This window comes from Phlebotomus papatasi, chromosome 3 (assembly GCF_024763615.1).
Source record: "Phlebotomus papatasi isolate M1 chromosome 3, Ppap_2.1, whole genome shotgun sequence".
Taxonomy (NCBI): domain Eukaryota; kingdom Metazoa; phylum Arthropoda; class Insecta; order Diptera; family Psychodidae; genus Phlebotomus; species Phlebotomus papatasi.
The window spans coordinates 28,116,761-28,134,584 of NC_077224.1; the positions used below are offsets into that span (position 1 = coordinate 28,116,761).

Consider the following 17,824-nt stretch of genomic DNA (forward strand, 5'->3'; position numbering starts at 1 on the left):
CTTGAATTCTTAAGTGTCAGGAAGTGCTTTTATGATTCTCTTTTAAATTCTCAAAGTATTTATAATAATGATAATATCGCTTGGACTTGAACCTATTTACAATATAATGGAACCACATGCAAAATATCGCTAATTGGTTTATTTTATTTAAATATTCCTTTTTTTCTCTTTTTGAAAATGGAGACCAAACGGGAAGAAATATCGACCTGCGGTTTTCTATGACTCTTCCCCATAAACGTACACCAATAATCTCTTTATAATATATCCTTTTTAGGCGTCTTCTATACGGGGGGATTTCGAAATACACTCCACTGTGCTATGCACCGGTGAGTCTCGGGAAATCTCCCCTAGTGGTTCGTGCCTGAAATAAATTTTCTCCACCCTCTGATATAAATTCTCAAAGTGTGCTCTAACTAAAATAGATAGTCTGGAAGACTTTCTATTTTATTTCGAAACGTTCCGAGCGTCAATCACATCGTGTTTTAAAATCAAAGAATTTGTTAAAGAGTGGTAAAGTTAATATTTACGCCTGGTGACGAACACTTTTTAAAAAAAAAGAGGAGATGGGGCATACATCCTCTATATCAAAACCGTCCTACCGCAGGATTTTATGCTAATATTGTTGCTAAATTAAGACAATATCGTAAATTTTTATTTTCCTATAAATCAACTTTAACAATTCGACCATTAATGAAGATTAAACGATGAGTTCAGAAGAGTGATCGATATCGTGTCCCCATTTCATCTGCTTTTCGACTCTTGATAACTTTGAAAATAGTTCACGAGAAAAACATCTCTTGAAATACAAAAAAAAAAGTTTTAAAATCGCTTGAAATGTCAAAATATTCGAACATAAACAAATTGAGCTTTCGAAGAGGCAGATTTTAAGCGCCAAAAGATAGGCAAAAAATGCACGGGTCTAAAGCTCAGTGGGGGATTTTTGTGTCAAAATGGCGGTTTCGAAATAAAATCCCCCCGTTTAGATGCTCCCTTAGGAATTTCAATTACTATTTCAATCGTTAAAAATTGTCTCAGCTTTTTCCTTAATAAAAGCAGTTCAAGTAAAACCGATCTTGATGATTACTTCGACATAATTGTAGAGGACGTTTATGTCTATATTTCGTCCATACATCATTTTTCGATCAGACAATGCCATCCGTCCGATTTTGTTGTTCAAGTGTAAAAAAAAATGATTTTTCATATGTATGGTCCGGCGGTTCTGTCAAATGTTAAGCAAGGATCCTGGTCAAAAAGTTGAATATTTTCAAATGCCGAAATCCCAAAAGGGTCGAAATCCGAATAGGTCGAAATCCTAAATGAGTCAAAATGCCATACGCAATAATCCCGAAAGTCAAAATCCGGAAAAACCAAAATCCCAAATTCTTAAAGTGTCATAGCTTCAATTCTTAAAAGTGTCACGACGGTACTCGGGCTTGTTTGGAGACAATAGTAAATTTTCAGTGTTTTGGGGAATTATTCTACACATTACTAGAGTTGGTCAAGATAATATATTTACATTTTTTTATTAAGCATTCTCAGGCCGTATTTAACCCTTTATCTTCACGAATTGGGCTCTTGTGGTACTAATAAACCCTATAAAAAAATGCATATTTTGACATATTTCATGTTTATTTGCATATTTGCATTTTTGCATATTTTTTTTTTACATATTTCCGAATTTTGTTTAAAAAAAAACGTTTTTTCTCACCTACATCACCTACATCACCTACATTGCCAAATTCAAAGCCAACGCTCTTGGTCGAAAATCGTTTTTTTTTTTTTAATATTTCTTAAGAATGTATTAATTCATGTGCAAAATGCATATGTAAAACTAATGCTTTACTTTCTAAACCGTAATTTCTGTATCTGTAGAAAATCTTGATATTCAACAACTGAAAAGTAAACTTCTTTAGGGGAAAGTGGCCTGTCTTTGAATGCGGCAACCTTTGAATATTTCAATTTTTCTCTTATTTTCCAAAGCAAAAACCCTGTACTCTAAACTATAATCTATAAAATTAACTATTTTCTATTAACTTCGATTAATAAAATAGAATTTTTGGTTTGGGAAATAAGGGAGAAAAATAAATGTCCAAAGGCTGCCGCATTCAAAGGCAGACCACTTTCTCCTACAGTTTCAATTATTTCTGCTCGAACCTCACAGAAAGGACAATACCATTTATCCCTCCAAATATTTAAAAAGCTGCTAAAGGACTTAGAAAATCGTACTAGTGTTGCTTAATATTTGATCTTAGAACTCTTCGCAAATTTTACTAAAGATTTTTTAATTATATTTTTTTTAAACATATGTAAAATAATTTGAGATGTTTTTCTTTAACATTTGACGTTGAAAAAATTGATAGAAGGAATGAATTGAAGTTATTGTATAAGGATGAAATGATATTCAATCACGTTTTCTGTATATCATATTCTAAAAGAACAAGAAATCCTTAGGTCTGTTTTTCGGAAAGGGCTTAAAAACACGCACAGCTCAATCATAAAACGCTCAAAATTACGCTTAGAAACACACACAGCACACACATAAAACGGTTCAGGTTAATACGCTTAAAATCACGCACAGCTCAATCATAAAACCGATAATGCGCTTAAAATCACGTAGAGCTCAATCATAATACGACCAATACGCTTAAAATCACGCTTGAGCTTTTTTAAGTACAATTTTAACCGTTGTATCATTGAGCTGTGCGTGATTTTAAGCGCATTAACCGTTTTTTGATTGAGCTTTGCGTGATTTTAAACGCAATCTGAACCGTTTTATGATTGGTCTGTGCGTATTATTTTACACACAACTAAGGTCGTTCATGCTGAGGCAGTTGGGATTTGATATATAATATTAACGTTTTTCTTTATGCTTAAAGTGTGCGCGTTTTCTAAAATCGATCTGTGAAAATATAAGCTTAAGGGTTCTGTGTCTAAAACTAACCGGAAAGTTTATATAATTAATCCTGCAAAGCTTTCAAAAATTAAGTCTTAAGTTTCTAAAATCAATCCAGAAGGTTTCTTGATTTGATTCTCTAAAATTTTTGTAAACAATCGTACAATTTCTAAAATCAATCTCAAATGTACTAGAACTCATGCAGCACTTATAGATAGCTTTAAGTATTACATTCTTATACCAGGGAAAGATTTGGATCATAAAAATGTAAAATATCATTTGTCACATTTTACAAAGGAAGTGAAAAATTAAAAAAGCATATTTTTAAATTTTAAATACTGAAAAAATTGGTTGTTATTAAATGTCGTATTCAACTATTTCAAAATTAACAGACATTGTTTAATTTCTTTTTAAATCGTATTCGATCCGTCGACTCGTTTTATATTTATCTCTTATTGGTTCAAAATAAAAATATACTAAATTTATTTTAAGTAAATCCAAAATCTTAATCTAGAAAGCAAGTTCTAAGATAAACGCGTTTGAAGTTTCCTTGAAGCTGGTCTTGTCATGCTGCGAATTCGGTTTATTACAGCTGTCATTTTGTGTATTTTTCAAAAATTTTGCTTTAAGGCTGCTTGAAACCAAATGAAAGCTCCAGATTTAAGCTCCAGAAGCTGAGTAGCTATCCCTCTGGTAATGAAGAGGGGAAACAGTCTATATCGATCGTCTCGTTCTTTCTGCATCTTTGTGTTCACTCACGCAGTTCACGCTCTACTCTGCACTTCTCCAAAATGCTTCTGGAGTCGGAGCGAACGGAGCGAACAAAAAAATCTCAATGATAGATCCCGAAAACATTGGCCAACACTGTGAGTGAATGTTGGAGCGATTGGCAGAAATTTTCATATGCGCCGCTTTATAGGATTTTGTGAAGGAGTGAAGAAGTTGAGAGAAAAAATTTTTTTGACCATATGTGTCTAAAAATAGATAAAACTAAAAAACTAAGAAATTCTTAGTTTATTTAAAAAAAAATTACTCTAACTTTCCAATGATCGTTCTATTCCATTTTTATGGAATATCTTTTTTTCTATCTATTATGCAAAAGATAGTTGTAAAATAAAGTTCCACAAGGAAAACAATTCTAGAATCAATATATATTCATATACTTTTGGTATCACAAAAGTACCAACATCCAAAGAATTTTATTCTAAAAAAAAACGATAAATTCGTTTTAATTGATTCAATGCTGCAAATTCACTTGAGGGTTTTTCGTAGACAATAACTATATGGATATGTAAATTTATTACTATGAGTTAGAACATATACTGCATAAAAGGGGTGGCAAAGGGTCCGAGACTTTGAGAGTTGCTTGAACTCTCGAGAAGAAGTTCTGCCTTTATATTATTTTTTCGAAATTTTTTGAATGCTTATCTTAAGGATTAATTTCGATTAATTTATTTACAAATTACCACATAACCATCTTCAAGTTGAAAATTGTTCAAGAACATATTTCAAAAAATCATTAATATTTTAATTAATTTAATTTGCATACTCCCAACCCCAAATCGGTTGAAAATTAGGGTTTGCGAAATCTTTATTTTTTTTCTATTTAATTTTTTATACTTTTGTTTTTCTCAGTTTGTCTTTGGAATCTTTGTTTTCTGTAATGTTTGTTTTTTGGAAAATTTGTCATTCATATATTTTACACAAGTAAATTTTATTAAATAAAATAATAAAGTTACAAAGGTGTTTTTCGAAGTTCTTAATTGCTTACTTTGGGCAAAGAAAAATTTTCTGTTTTTTTGGGAAGTTTTTAGTTTTGTCCTTTGGGGCAAAGAGAAATTTTCCGGGAAAAGGGAAATTTTAGGAAAGTTATAAAATAATACTTGTGCAAAATGTGTGGCAGAGAAAATTTCCGATAATTGTGTAAAATGTACACTGGTAAAAATAAAAGGGTCAAATTGACCCTTTTCCAAAGGATGGATCATATTTGACTCTTTGAAAGGGTCACCAGGAACCTTTCGAAAGGGTCACGGTTTTGACATCTATTTAATTCCGGAATAAACGAATAAAAAAACAATGAAAAAGTGATCTTTGGTGTTCGCTCAGATGAGAGAAATATGATATCAGTAATAAGTTTACAATAAAACATGATTATTCGTGATAAATGTGCATACTAAATTTCAAGAGATACAAAAGTGAACCTTTCAAAGGGTCAAATACGATCCATCCTTTTGAAAAGGGTCAATTTGACTCTTTTATTTTTACCAGTGTATGAAAGGTAAAACGCCAAACGGCTGAACCAGCCTGGCCTTTGTCTCTTGTTGACATCTCCCAAAAAAAAAAACAATGTACCCTACATTTGTTAATATGGCTTATACAACCAGTGAAGGAGTTTTTCCATCGTTTTACTCTGGAGGTTGGTAATCGACGCTAAGACGGCGATGGACGCATGGGGGGTGGATGATGTCTCAAGATGAAAATAAATACAATACAATACAATACAATTTCCATAGACAAAGTTTTCAGAAAAAAAAAAATTACCGAACAGATGGATTGCAAAGACAAACTGGTAAAAACAAAAGTGTTAAAAACAGAACGGAAAAATCAAAGATTCCTGATCATTAAAATTCTGCCCTTTGACCTTGAATAATTCAAAATGGCGAATTAACCGGTGAAAGGTGTCTAATTACTTTGTCAAAATGTAAACAAATTGATTTTGAATGCAACCGACACAAAAGCTGTGCATCGACACGTTATGCATATAGAGAGACATCACTTATGCAGTACCCGTCAAATAATTTCGTCAGATATCTTTCAGATTTCTGCAGAAAATATCTACACCTCTGCTGAAAATCTGCCGAGAAATCGGTAGATATTCCTACGAATTTTATTTGGGCTTGGGACAAAATTCGTCAGAATTTTTTTTGCAGATTTTCTGACGAATCCCGATGCACACTCTGACGAATTTCTGTAGATATTTTGCCGATTTTCTGTAGATTTTTCTACATTCCAGACTTTCCAGACAGCTGTGTCAGAAAAGATGGAATATTTTTCACTGAAGTTTGCAAAATTCAATAGAGTTATTCTTAGTAATATCACAGTGTTTATAAAAAATAAAGAATTCTGCGACATCGTGTTATATGTAGAGAATAGTGAAGTGATAACTTTAAACACAGTGTCGACCTAATATTTGTGTTTTTGCATCATTCCATGAACGTTTTTTTTTAAAAATGCAGTATTTTTGCTTGAATCTTTTTACTTATCTAAAATGTTTAATCGGTAATGCTTGTTAAGCAGAGCATACCATTTTCTTTGTAACATCTACAGTTTCTTGATAAATCAACAATATTTTTGTTGAGACTATGGAGCCTATGCAGATTTCCTATGCAGAAATTCTGCAGAGAATCTGCAGAATTTCGAAAGAATTTTTGTCGCAAATCTACAGATTTTCTATGCAGAAATTCTGCCGAAAATCTACAGAATTTCTCTGAAAGTACTAGAATATAGCCGTTACAATTCAAAAAACCTCCGAGTAAAATCGGCAGGTAGAGCAATGATTTGACGGGTATACTTAAGACATTTTTGGTCCAATTTCAGAAAAATTTTTGCCATCTAGGTATGTTCAAGAGGTGCCTAGATAGAAATTGGCTATGTAGTCTCCTATCAAGTCAAGGGTTGTCGCGATTTCATTTCGTTAACCAACTTAACGAATTCAGAGACTAGATAGGAATGCGGCAATACTATAAAATGTGTCTCGACTACACTCACACACATTCAACCGCAGTGTACACGTAGAGCTATGTAGTCAGACTAAATATATGTAGTCCGACTAGATACGTTCAGAATTTGCCCCCTGGATTGTAGCTTTCAGGATTTTTTAGCCTTATAATATTTTCCCTCTTCGGTGTTTTGGCTTTTCGGAATTTTGGTTTTCGGGATGGACCGGGAGTTTAAGTTTTTTTTTACTTGATTTTTATCTTTTTATATTTGAAATCTGGTCCGAATGGCTGAACCTTTTAAAACCTTGTAAAGAATCAAAATTTTAATGCAGGATCGGAATAGATGAAATATCATTAGACATTTACCATTCAGCCATTTCAGCTTCATTATTATGAAGTTTATCACATTTCAGTTTAAAAGTTTAAATAAATTTGACACTTTAAAATTTGAAATTGAATTATTGAGGAATATGAATCAGCCTTTAAAGATTTATCTCAGAATTGAAAGGTTTCGTATATAAGAGAATTGTTCCAACAGATTTTGATGAATGACTACAATTGCTTATTGTTCCGAAATTTTGAAACTTACGAGAACTATAAACCCTAAAACCCTTTAGTAATGAAGACCTCTTTGTACTTGTTGATGAACTAATTGCTCTGGACTGAAACAATAAGCTCAACAAGTATGATAAATCTGCACAAATGCATGGTATTTTCGAGGGTGAATTCTGACTGTTGTTCCCTATACGTGTTCCTTTGCAGGTGACTCTTGAGGAGGGCTCTGACAATGAGGGTGGCGAGGATGACGATGAGGACGACTCTAGCGGTGTCAAGCCATCCACTAGTCAAATTTCACCGCAGCACGTTGGGATGTGACGGAGAGTGGTCGGACTATGCAGGAAGCTTTCCGAGAAAGCACAAACATTTTGGCTTATTAGATAAACACACACAAGGGAGTGGAGAAAAGAAAGAGTATGGGAGATGGGGGGTGGGCACATGGGAAGCGACAATGTGAGATTTTTTTTTGCTCTACAGGTAATGTGTTTCTTTTTTTTTTCAATCCTATTTGGAGGACTTTCTTGTCCTTCTTTTGCTCCTCAAACAGGACATTTTCACGCTGAAAAGAAAATTTGCGTGAAAGAAAAATCACATCAATCAGCTGCAGATTGGGATTTTTTTTCTCATTATTCTTTTTTGCACACCTATTTACTCATATTTTTTCTTTCTCCAAAAAACAAGAAAACAAAAAAAAAACCATATTATCTCTGCAAAAGTCATCCTCAACATTTATTCGTCTGTGAGACAATTAAATTAAAATAAATTATATATACAAATTGAAAAAATTCGTGTGTGATCGTGTGAGAGCAATTCTTAATTTCTCAAAGGTTTATTCTTTGTGCCGAAAATATATTTCTCAAATTTATACTTCTAATATTGCATGAGCAAAGAAAATTACGCATTTTGTTTTTTTCATTTTAATTTTACAAAGGAAAATGAAGAAGCATAAAATTGAGAAAATTAATGAAATTTCTCAATATAAACAAGAAACAAAAAGAAAATGTAAAACAAGTGTTTATGAAATTATTTATTCAATTGCTATTACAAAAAAAAAAAACATAAAAAGAATGGTTGTGTCTTTTGAAGTTATAATAATGCATTAAAAAGTGAAATTAGACAAAAGGAGAGATATGACGACAGATAAAACAAAAACATTAAAAAAAAATCGCTTAAAAATGTGTTCGTAATCAATATGAAGAATTTATTTGAATAATGCCTCATTTTTTTGCGTTTGCAATGCAAAGGAAATTAATTTTTTATTACGTTTTTTGCGTGGAAATTTTTCAAATTAGGGTAAGTGTGCCAAATTCCGGTCAGCTTGAAATTTCGGCCACCTTTTTTGTTCCTCGAATTTTCATGAACTTTTAGATTTTACGTACTCTAGAGATTATACAATGCAAAAGAATAACAAAAAAATGTAGGTTCGACAAACGAGATGACGTGGAAAAGGCATTGGAAGAGTTCCCGAAGGACAAGGAACTATGAGAAAGAAGGTGGACGAAATAAGGCACCAAAGCTATGTCTATAATTTTTATTCATTTTAAAATGTATTACGAATGATTTTAGAGTAAATAAAGACGGTAAACTCTTTACAAGGTTCCAAGAAACACTCTTACAAAAGAAGAAAGAATAAAAAAAATCAATTTAAATTTAAAATATTACATTTCAAACTTGAGACTTTGACGCTTGCATGCAACTACGCCAAATTTAGCACACTTACCCTATGTTTTTTTGTGTTTTGGGGATGTTTTGCTATTTTCCTTCACTTCTTATTCATTTAACTATTTGTTCTACTATTGAAAAAGACAATGGTGGAATATTGCTTTTGATTTTTTTATTATCCGTAAAAAAAATACTAAAATTGGAGAAAATTTTAAAATGTTTTCTCTTCTTTTTGTACACAAGAAAACAATCTTCCTTTATCTTTCTTCTGTAGCTACAAAAAAAATTGATTAAAAATAATTGAAAATTTGTAGAAAATGATTAAGAATGAAAAAAAAAATAAAATCTTTTAGAGCAAAAACCAAGCAAAAAAAGATTTTTAAAAAAGGGAATAAAACTGAAAATATAATCGTGTAGAAAATATAAAGTTAATGAAAACTTAGAAATAATCTTTATAGATATATTGAGAAATAAATGAGGAATTAGAAAAGAAATAAAAATCATTGTAATGGGAAAAGAAGAAATTAAAAAAAAAAACGTGTGGAGGTTAGATAAAAAAAATATTTATAAAATGCATACACGTGCATTTTAGCATGAAGAATCTCCATTTCATCATTAGAAGATAAAGAAAGTCTTCTCAGAATAATTAAAAGAAAAAAAGAAAGAAAGATGAGAAACATTTGTAAGAAGTTTACAAAGAAAAATTTAACAAAAAAAAAACATATAATTAAATTTACTATAAGAAAATGATGCACTATTGAGGACATTCACATGCAAAATCATTTTCTTTACCAAAAATTATTTGTTCTTTCGTCCCTATTTTTTTTAATTGATTTATTATTTTATGAGAAGATCTAGTACAATTCACAAGGCAGGATCCTTGTATGAATATTACGTAAAGTTTTTTTTTCTCGATATTTTCTCTTCAGAAAAACAACCAACAATTTTTTTTGTTTGTAACCATTGATATTAAAGCCTTGAATTTTCCCATTTTTCCCTTGTTTTAGAGACAATGGATAATTTCGTGATGGAAATGTAGAGGCAAAGAATGGAGAGAAAATATTTTGGAAAAGCTATAAAAAAAAGAAATATACAAAATACAAAAAAAAAAAGTTCTTCGTGAGAAGATTTAAGAAAAATCGAAGAATTTTTCTTAGTTTTCTACTGATGAATATTACTCAATTTGTCCCACTAAATATAGTTTTAAAGGAAAAGAAAAAGTTATATACATTTTTAGTGAATGCTAAACAGATAAAAATATACACACAAATTTAACAAAAAAAAGCAAATATATAGTAAAAAAATGAATATTTTCTCTGGCTGGCTGGAATGTGTAATAAATGTAATAAATTGTAATAACACGTTGAATTTTTCTGGGGCAGGTACCTCAATTTATTATTTATTATTATTAATTAAAAAAAATATATGACTTATAAGAATTTAAAAAAAAATGGAGGAGAAAAATTTATCATCGTCATATTGTGAAGCAACTCTTAACCGAAGAAGAATGAAGGAAAAATATGCACAGAAAAAAATATTTTGTAAAAATATTCGTAAATGTTTGTAAATTCCTATGGGAGAGTTACAAAATGCTCGTGAATCGCATAACTCACAAACATGTTCGTAAAAGTTTGTACTTTTTTCACAAACATTTTTCGAAACAATGGTGACGAACATTTTTTGTACTTTTACAAACATTTGTTCGTCAATGTTCGTAAACACACAAAAAATGTTCGTAAAATTTTGTCATTTGTTCGTAAATGTTCGACAGGAAAACAAACATTTACGAAAAAAAATGACAAAATTTAACGAACATTTATTGTGTGTTTACGAACATTTACGAACAAATGTTTGTAAAAGTACAAAAAATGCTCGTCAAATGATCATGTTAAGAACAATGTTTGTGAAAAAAGTACAAACTTTTACGAACATGTTTGTGAGTTATGCGATTCACGAGCATTTCGTAACTCTCCCATAGGAATTCACAAACATTTACGAACATTTTCAAAAAATATTTTTTTCTGTGTGAACAGTTTTTGTAAAAAAAAAGATACAGAGATAAATGAAAACAAGAGAAATTTGAAATTGTAAATTATATTTAACAAAAAAAAAAGAAGCAAACAACAAATGAATATAACTATCGTTAGCTACTGGGGAATGTATAGAATTGAGATTTTCTGACAAAATGTGTTACACAGCAGACAAAAAAAAAATGCAAAATAAGAAATTTGTGCAAAAATTCTCAGTAATATCACTTGAATCATCAAGATTATAATACAGAACAAAGAAAAAAAAAGAACTAATGTAATTGACATTTTGTGAGACGTAGTGAAAATTTTGAAAAGTGACGCTGGCGTCACCTATTTTCATTTTAGTAGTCCGATGGAATAATTCGAATGGATAAAAATTTATAAAAAAAAATAAAGCAAATGTTGAGAAATAATGAAATATTATTGTGTAAAAAAAATTAAAATAAACTCTGAAATGTAGCAGTTTCCGTACCAAAAAAAAACAACAATAAGTACTCTAATCTACAAACTAGCTTACCTTTTCAGTGAGAGATTAGAAAAAAAAAACAAAAAGAATGCAGAGGGTGGCAATTGAATACAATTAAAAGAAATATTGAATAGACACAATTTTAATTACTCCCATTAATTTTCCAGTATTTTTAATACTAAAATTAAATAAATTAAAAAAAAATCAGAGCCCTATTTACAAAATGCGAGTTGATCCATGTTTCCTTGCATATCGATCCTTATGGCTCCGGTACACCTTTTAGATTAGGAAAATTTCATGAAGTCGAAATTCGAAACCCTTTCTTTCTCATATGTTTTGCATATGACTATCTCATTCTTTCGCATACCAAATTCGATTGAGCTAAATTGAATTTGGAGTGACGTTTAAGAGAAGAAGAAGAGTGCCAGAGAATGAGATAGACATTATGCAAAGCATGTGAGAAAGAAAGAGATCCGAAATTCGACTTTATGAAATTTTCTTGGTCTAAAAGGTGTGCCCGAGCCATTACTGTTTCCAGCACACCTTTTTGAGCAGGAAAATTTCGTTTAATCAAAATTCACACCCCTTCCTTTTTTTCAAGTATTTTTTCATATGTAAATCCCCCTCTTTCGCAGTTAAAATTCAATTGAACTAAATTGAATTTGGTTTGACTTCCAAAAAAAAAGAAGAAGACGAATCCGAAAGAGTGAAATAGACATATGCGAAACTTTTGAGAAAGAAAGTGATGTGATGAATTTTGATTTCATGAAATTTTCCTAACCTAAAAGATGTGTCGGAACCATGAAAATTCAAATGAAAGCCAACGGTCTTGACCAAATTATAAAGGTATGGTGGGTGATTCCTTCAATGCAAATTCAGATTCTGGCAAACTCGAACGATATTATTTATATCTGCAAACAATTGGATTATCCGTGAAAAATACGCGGAAAGATGATTTGATAAATTTCTAAATTTTCATCATAAAAAAAATCTAAAACAGGGCAAAAGGGCCAGTTATCATCGAACGTATTTTGTGAAGTGTTCAGTGATTGACCAAATGAAATCTAAATGGTATTTTGAAAAACCAATTATGAATTTATCTCAATATGGCTCTGGCACACCTTTTAGATCGGTCAAATTTCATAAAATCAAAATTCACATCCCTTTCTTTCTTAAAAGTTTAGCATATGTCTATCCTACTCTTTCGCACTCTTCTTCTTCTTTTGAACATCACACCAAATTAAATTTGGTTCAGTCCAATTTTGAGACCGAAAGAGTGGGATAGACTTATGCAAGTCTTTTAAGAAAGAAAGAGAAGCGAATTTTGATTTCATAAAATTTGACCGATCTAAAAGATGTGCCGGAGCCTATAGAATTTTAAATGGTGACCAAAATCGAAAAGTGTTACAAAGAATAATTTTTTTCCAAGGGGTTACTCAAACTTGGAATACCGACACATTTTTTCGTTCGAATCCATGGAATCCATGGAATCACTCGTAAGATTCTAATAGGATCTGAAATACAATTTCTTCAAGAATCATTGGAATCAAATGGAATCACAGAAACAATCTTAATTCCGCGATAGATAAGCCATAGTACATTACAGATTTCTATGGATTTTTTTCTTATTTTCCAAAGAAGATTGGACATTTTCAACTACAACAACAATCATAGAATACGTCTCATGCCCAACGCATAATAACTTTTGTTTTGTAAACATGTTTTTGACATTTCAATGAGAGTGAATGAAACATAGATCTAGTCATCTCGCTCATTCTCATGGGAAATTTTAAAAACATGTTTACCAACATAAGTTATTGTGAGCAGGTCATCATTCAAAAAGAAATAGGATTTCTCCCGTGGCGGGTACAAGGTAAAATACCCAATCAGTAAATGCGGTTAAGGCGGACCCCCGGAATACCAAGAACAAAATCGTTCTTCAATATTTTACACAGATTGAGGTGCCCATTATTTTCGATTAATAAGAGGCTCTATTTAGAGACATGGATGCAGCTAGGATTTTAGAAAGACAGGAGCCAAATTGATGAACTATCCCCAACAGGAATCGTTTATTTTTCTAATGCAAAGAACAAAAGTTCCCAAAAAAAAATTGTAAAATAAAGCTTAATTATTAGACTTTGAGCTTAAATAAGACTCAATAAAAGGAAAACAATCTTTAAACTTACGATCTTTTCGAGCACTTTTCGAGCAAATCACTGCCGACTTAAGCGATTTTGGAGGATTTCGACAAAAGTTACAAAAGCGTTTTCATGGATATGAGTAGCCTTCCGTTCCAGAAAATTGAATTTTAAGTTTGAGGATCCCAAAACGATGTTCTTAGAAGTTTTTAAATTTTATATGCTTGAAAATAAGAATCAATCCTATTTTAATCCGATTTTGATGATTTTAAGTGGTTCAGATAGCACGTAATCAGATTCAATTGAATTCCAAAAATAAATATTAGCATTTATGTTTTAAGGAAAAGGGATTAAGAGCATCTTCCCTTTTTTTTAAATTCTTAAGAAGATTTCCACAAGCTTTTTGTCAAAAGTAAACAATAAATTAATTTTCAAGTCGTTTTTTTATGATATCAACTTATTTTCAAAGACGAAAACACTCCACAAAAAATTCGAGTGGAAATTCTGGAAAAAAAAATATTTTTTACATGTTGAACAAAAATGTAATTAAGGCTTTTCCTTGAAGAAAATGGCGGGAAATTTTGATTTCTAACCCTATTTTGATTATATTGTGGCCTGATGTGGAAAGCTTTCCAGCTAGATAGACTAGATATTTCCTCTAACCTGATTCATAGCGACATTGTAGCTGTTGCTACAAAATTATCTATCTGAAAAAAATAAAAAATTAACTATCTGAAATTAGATAAATTCGAAGATATCGGGAATAAACATAATCACAGAATGGAATAATTGAGAATCACAGAATACCGAATTGAATTATTAACCCATTCCTTACCATGGTATTATACATCATACGTAAATTGAGTGATTTTTGATGATTTATTTCTGGGCAATTTTTATCCGAATTGCTGTCGGGAATGGATTTTTAGTAACGTTAGTTATTCAATTACTTGAGAAAAATAGTCCGACAGAGATGAAAATACATTTTGTTATAATTTTCTTGCTTCGCGGAAGGTCATGCAAAATTTTTGCTCAAAATGGCGGACGGAAAATACGATATCCCGTCGAATTTGTTAAAATTGGCATCTTTCCTCTTTCCTGATTTGAATTCTAGTTGCCAATTGGTGTTCTTGGATAGTCACTCTATCTAAATCAATAGAGTTTGTAATGAATTAATGCTCAGAATTTAAATTCAGTGACCGTTAAGACGTGTGTTTGACAGAGGCTCCCCGCGCCCCAATATGAGATAATTTTTTTTTCTTTTCAAAAAATTCATCTACTAATCTGTAGGAAACTAATCCCAAAATATGAACATTCTATCTCAAGTATTTCTGGTACCTGACTGAATGGGTTAAGAGAATGAAACATTTGGAATCACTAGAATCACATTGGAATTCCATGGAATAAACGAAATATGGACACAAATTTTCGATCTTGAGTAACCTTCTGTTTTTTTTTTCTGACTTTAGAGCAAAAGACCCGTGACCCAATTGTCCTTAAACGGTTATACGGACTTCAGACCTAAGGCTTAGCTGTATGGCTAATCTTCTATAATTTCTTATCAAACAGGAATTTTTGGAAAATTTTGTCTTAGGATTGGATGATCAATGATAAATGATCTATTGGATTCTGACAAAACCAATAAATTTGCTTGATATTTAGGATTTAAGGATCTTCGGAAACTATGGGTTAAACCTTTAGCCTGAAGACCGCTCATTTAGCAAAATAAAAAATGTTGAATTCTCCAATTCTCAAATATTCCAAAATTATTTAGTTCTTCACTGAGAAAAAAAGAGGCTGCGATTAACTTTTTTTTTGTTAAATATATCAACATTTTTTAATGTTAATTTTACACCTTTTTAAGGGTAAAATCAACATGAAAGAAGGGTTAATTTAACCCCTAATACACCTAAAAAGGGTAATATTTACACCGATTTCGGATCAATACTGCAGGGTAAAATTAACGTTTCCGGAATGTTATTTCAACTTTTTCGGATTTCTCTCAGTGTTTAGACAAAAAAGTCTTTTATTTCTTTCTGCAATGAAATTTCACTTACTAAATTTTCGAATTTTGATTTTATTTTAAAGACTAATGATGGATAAAATTTATTTTTATTTTTGAATAATTTGAATTTAATATCTGTATTTTCTATATTGACTTTCTCCTGTCTGATTTAATAATAAAAAATACTGATATTTTTTCTGATTACATCTAATCACACATCAATTGCCTCTCTCTGCCATTAGGGGAAAGTGATCATGCTTCGTACGATATCAAGTTTCCCAATGACTAAATTTTTCCTGTGTTTCTGAATAAAGTTGACTCTGAAATAATATATTTTAAAAACTAGGCACTTTCTTCTGGTTTTTAAAATATGGGTGCGATAAATTACATTTATTGAAAAACATAGGAAAAATTTAGTCATTCAGGAAGCTTGAGAGTTCACTAAACATGGGCACTTTACCTTAATCTTCCTACCAAAAGATTATCTGATTTTATACTGAATGAAAAAATAACCAAAATTTACTGGAAATTTGCTATATATCTTATAATATCTCATGAATTCCATAGAAGACAAAATGAAATTAGAAGAGAAGCTTTCAATGTTAATTAGGGAAAAATAATCCTGAATGTTAGAGAGAAAAAAAACAGTAAAAAAAAAATTAAAAGAAAAAAAATATCTACATTTTCTAAGGATTTTTCTTTAATTCTCAACGGATTATTTTGCACAGAATTTCTTTGAGGAAGTGCTGATCGTGTTTTAAACTATTTAAAAAAAAAACTTCTTTGTAGGAACAGTGCCGGAAAATCAGAATGAGCGTCAAATAGAATGGAAACCGAAATGAGCTTAAAGTTTTCCAAGAATATTTTAAGTGAGTGAAATGAAGAAAAATAAAAACAAATATAAACAATTAGTAAGAAAAATCGCGTAAATCTACTGTAAACTTATTACTTTTCATCTTGATAATGCTATTTAAAAGGTAATTTAGAAAGAGAATATTTAGAAGAAAAGTGAGTGAAAGAAAAAATTAATCATATCATGACAATTTCACAAAAAAAAAGACGATATAGTGGATGACTAAATGATTTGTGAACTTTGAAGACAACAATAAAGAAAAATTATGCCACAATTTCTTCAATCCTTTTTCTAAAGAAAAATAAAACATTTAATATACCGCAAAAAAAAACAGAGACATACATATGTCCAAGAACATTACACATCTTCCTTCATTTCTTCTACATTTCACAAGAAAAAAAACTACACATCATTACTCTTCACATTTTCACGAAAAAGAAAACACACACACAAAACCGTAATTTTTATGAGAGACAGGCAAGAAATAAAAATATTAAAAAAAAAAACAAACACTTTATAAGCATATAAAAAGCTCTTTTTATGTCAACCTTTTATCGGAATGAAATCAATCAGTAATGTGTAAAAGATACTAAAAAAAAAAGAATATACAATCCCCACTTTTAAGTTCATATAAAACATAAGAAATTACATACCAAAAAAAAACAGCAGAAAAAAGTGAAAGAAAACTTTGTAGGTTAGTGCAAAAGTGAGAAACAAAAACTATTTAATCGGAAAATTAGTAGATAACAAAAAAAATCATTTTAAAATTTTAATTATTACTGAAAAGTGAAATTTGTTTATTTATTGAACTAAAATTAAATAAAAGGAAAATCACGATGAAATGCCAAATCTATGTCCAGTAACATGAGAGAAGAAAAAAAAAACAGTGTTGAAAAAGAATTTTCCTTATTACACGAGGACAAATAATTGGGATTAACACAAGATTAAATTATTTGAATTGATTAAAATAAAATTAATTGAAAAGAAATCTAGACATTGGACTGTTACTCATATAGCCTTAGCAGATAATGTAAAATGTAAGAGAAAACATGTTTGTTTTGAGAGAAAAGAGAAAACACATTAAATTAAAAAAAAAAATGAGAAAAAATGCTGTTGTGTTTTTATTATTTCTACCTTTACCTGGGCTGGAATATCTTTACATTTCGCGCCTTTTTTTTCTAATCAACTGAGCCAAGACACAAGTTGAAATCCACTTGAAATAGAGATTTCTCTCGCTGTGTTGCTTTTTTCTTCATTCACCTATGTTTCATTTGTGTTTCACGTTTGACATGGTATAAGATTGTATTAGGTGAGATTCAAGGGGGAGATATTTGGGTGAAAATGTGTACACCACTTCCAGGCACTTCCACAATTTGTATGGAAGAGGCCTTCGCACTTCCAAAACTTCGCAACACTCTCAAAAATGTTGCAATACTTCCAGTACTTCATGCACTCCCATGCACTTCTCATACTTAGAAATCAATAATTTACTTAATCTGA

The 17,824-nt window shown here is 30.7% G+C and overlaps 1 protein-coding gene across 10 annotated transcripts in view; it reads left to right on the plus strand.

Moving 5' to 3' along the window:
- Positions 1-17,432, plus strand: part of LOC129807444 (cAMP-specific 3',5'-cyclic phosphodiesterase) — a 378,877-nt gene extending 361,445 nt beyond the window's left edge. For all 10 annotated transcript variants that reach the window (XM_055856714.1, XM_055856713.1, XM_055856716.1 and 7 more), the window contains one exon: positions 7,375-17,432. In XM_055856714.1, the coding sequence (XP_055712689.1) occupies positions 7,375-7,488 (114 nt within the window). In that variant the 3' untranslated portion in view covers positions 7,489-17,432. The remainder of the gene's footprint in view (positions 1-7,374) is intronic.
- The last annotated feature ends 392 nt before the right edge of the window (positions 17,433-17,824 follow it).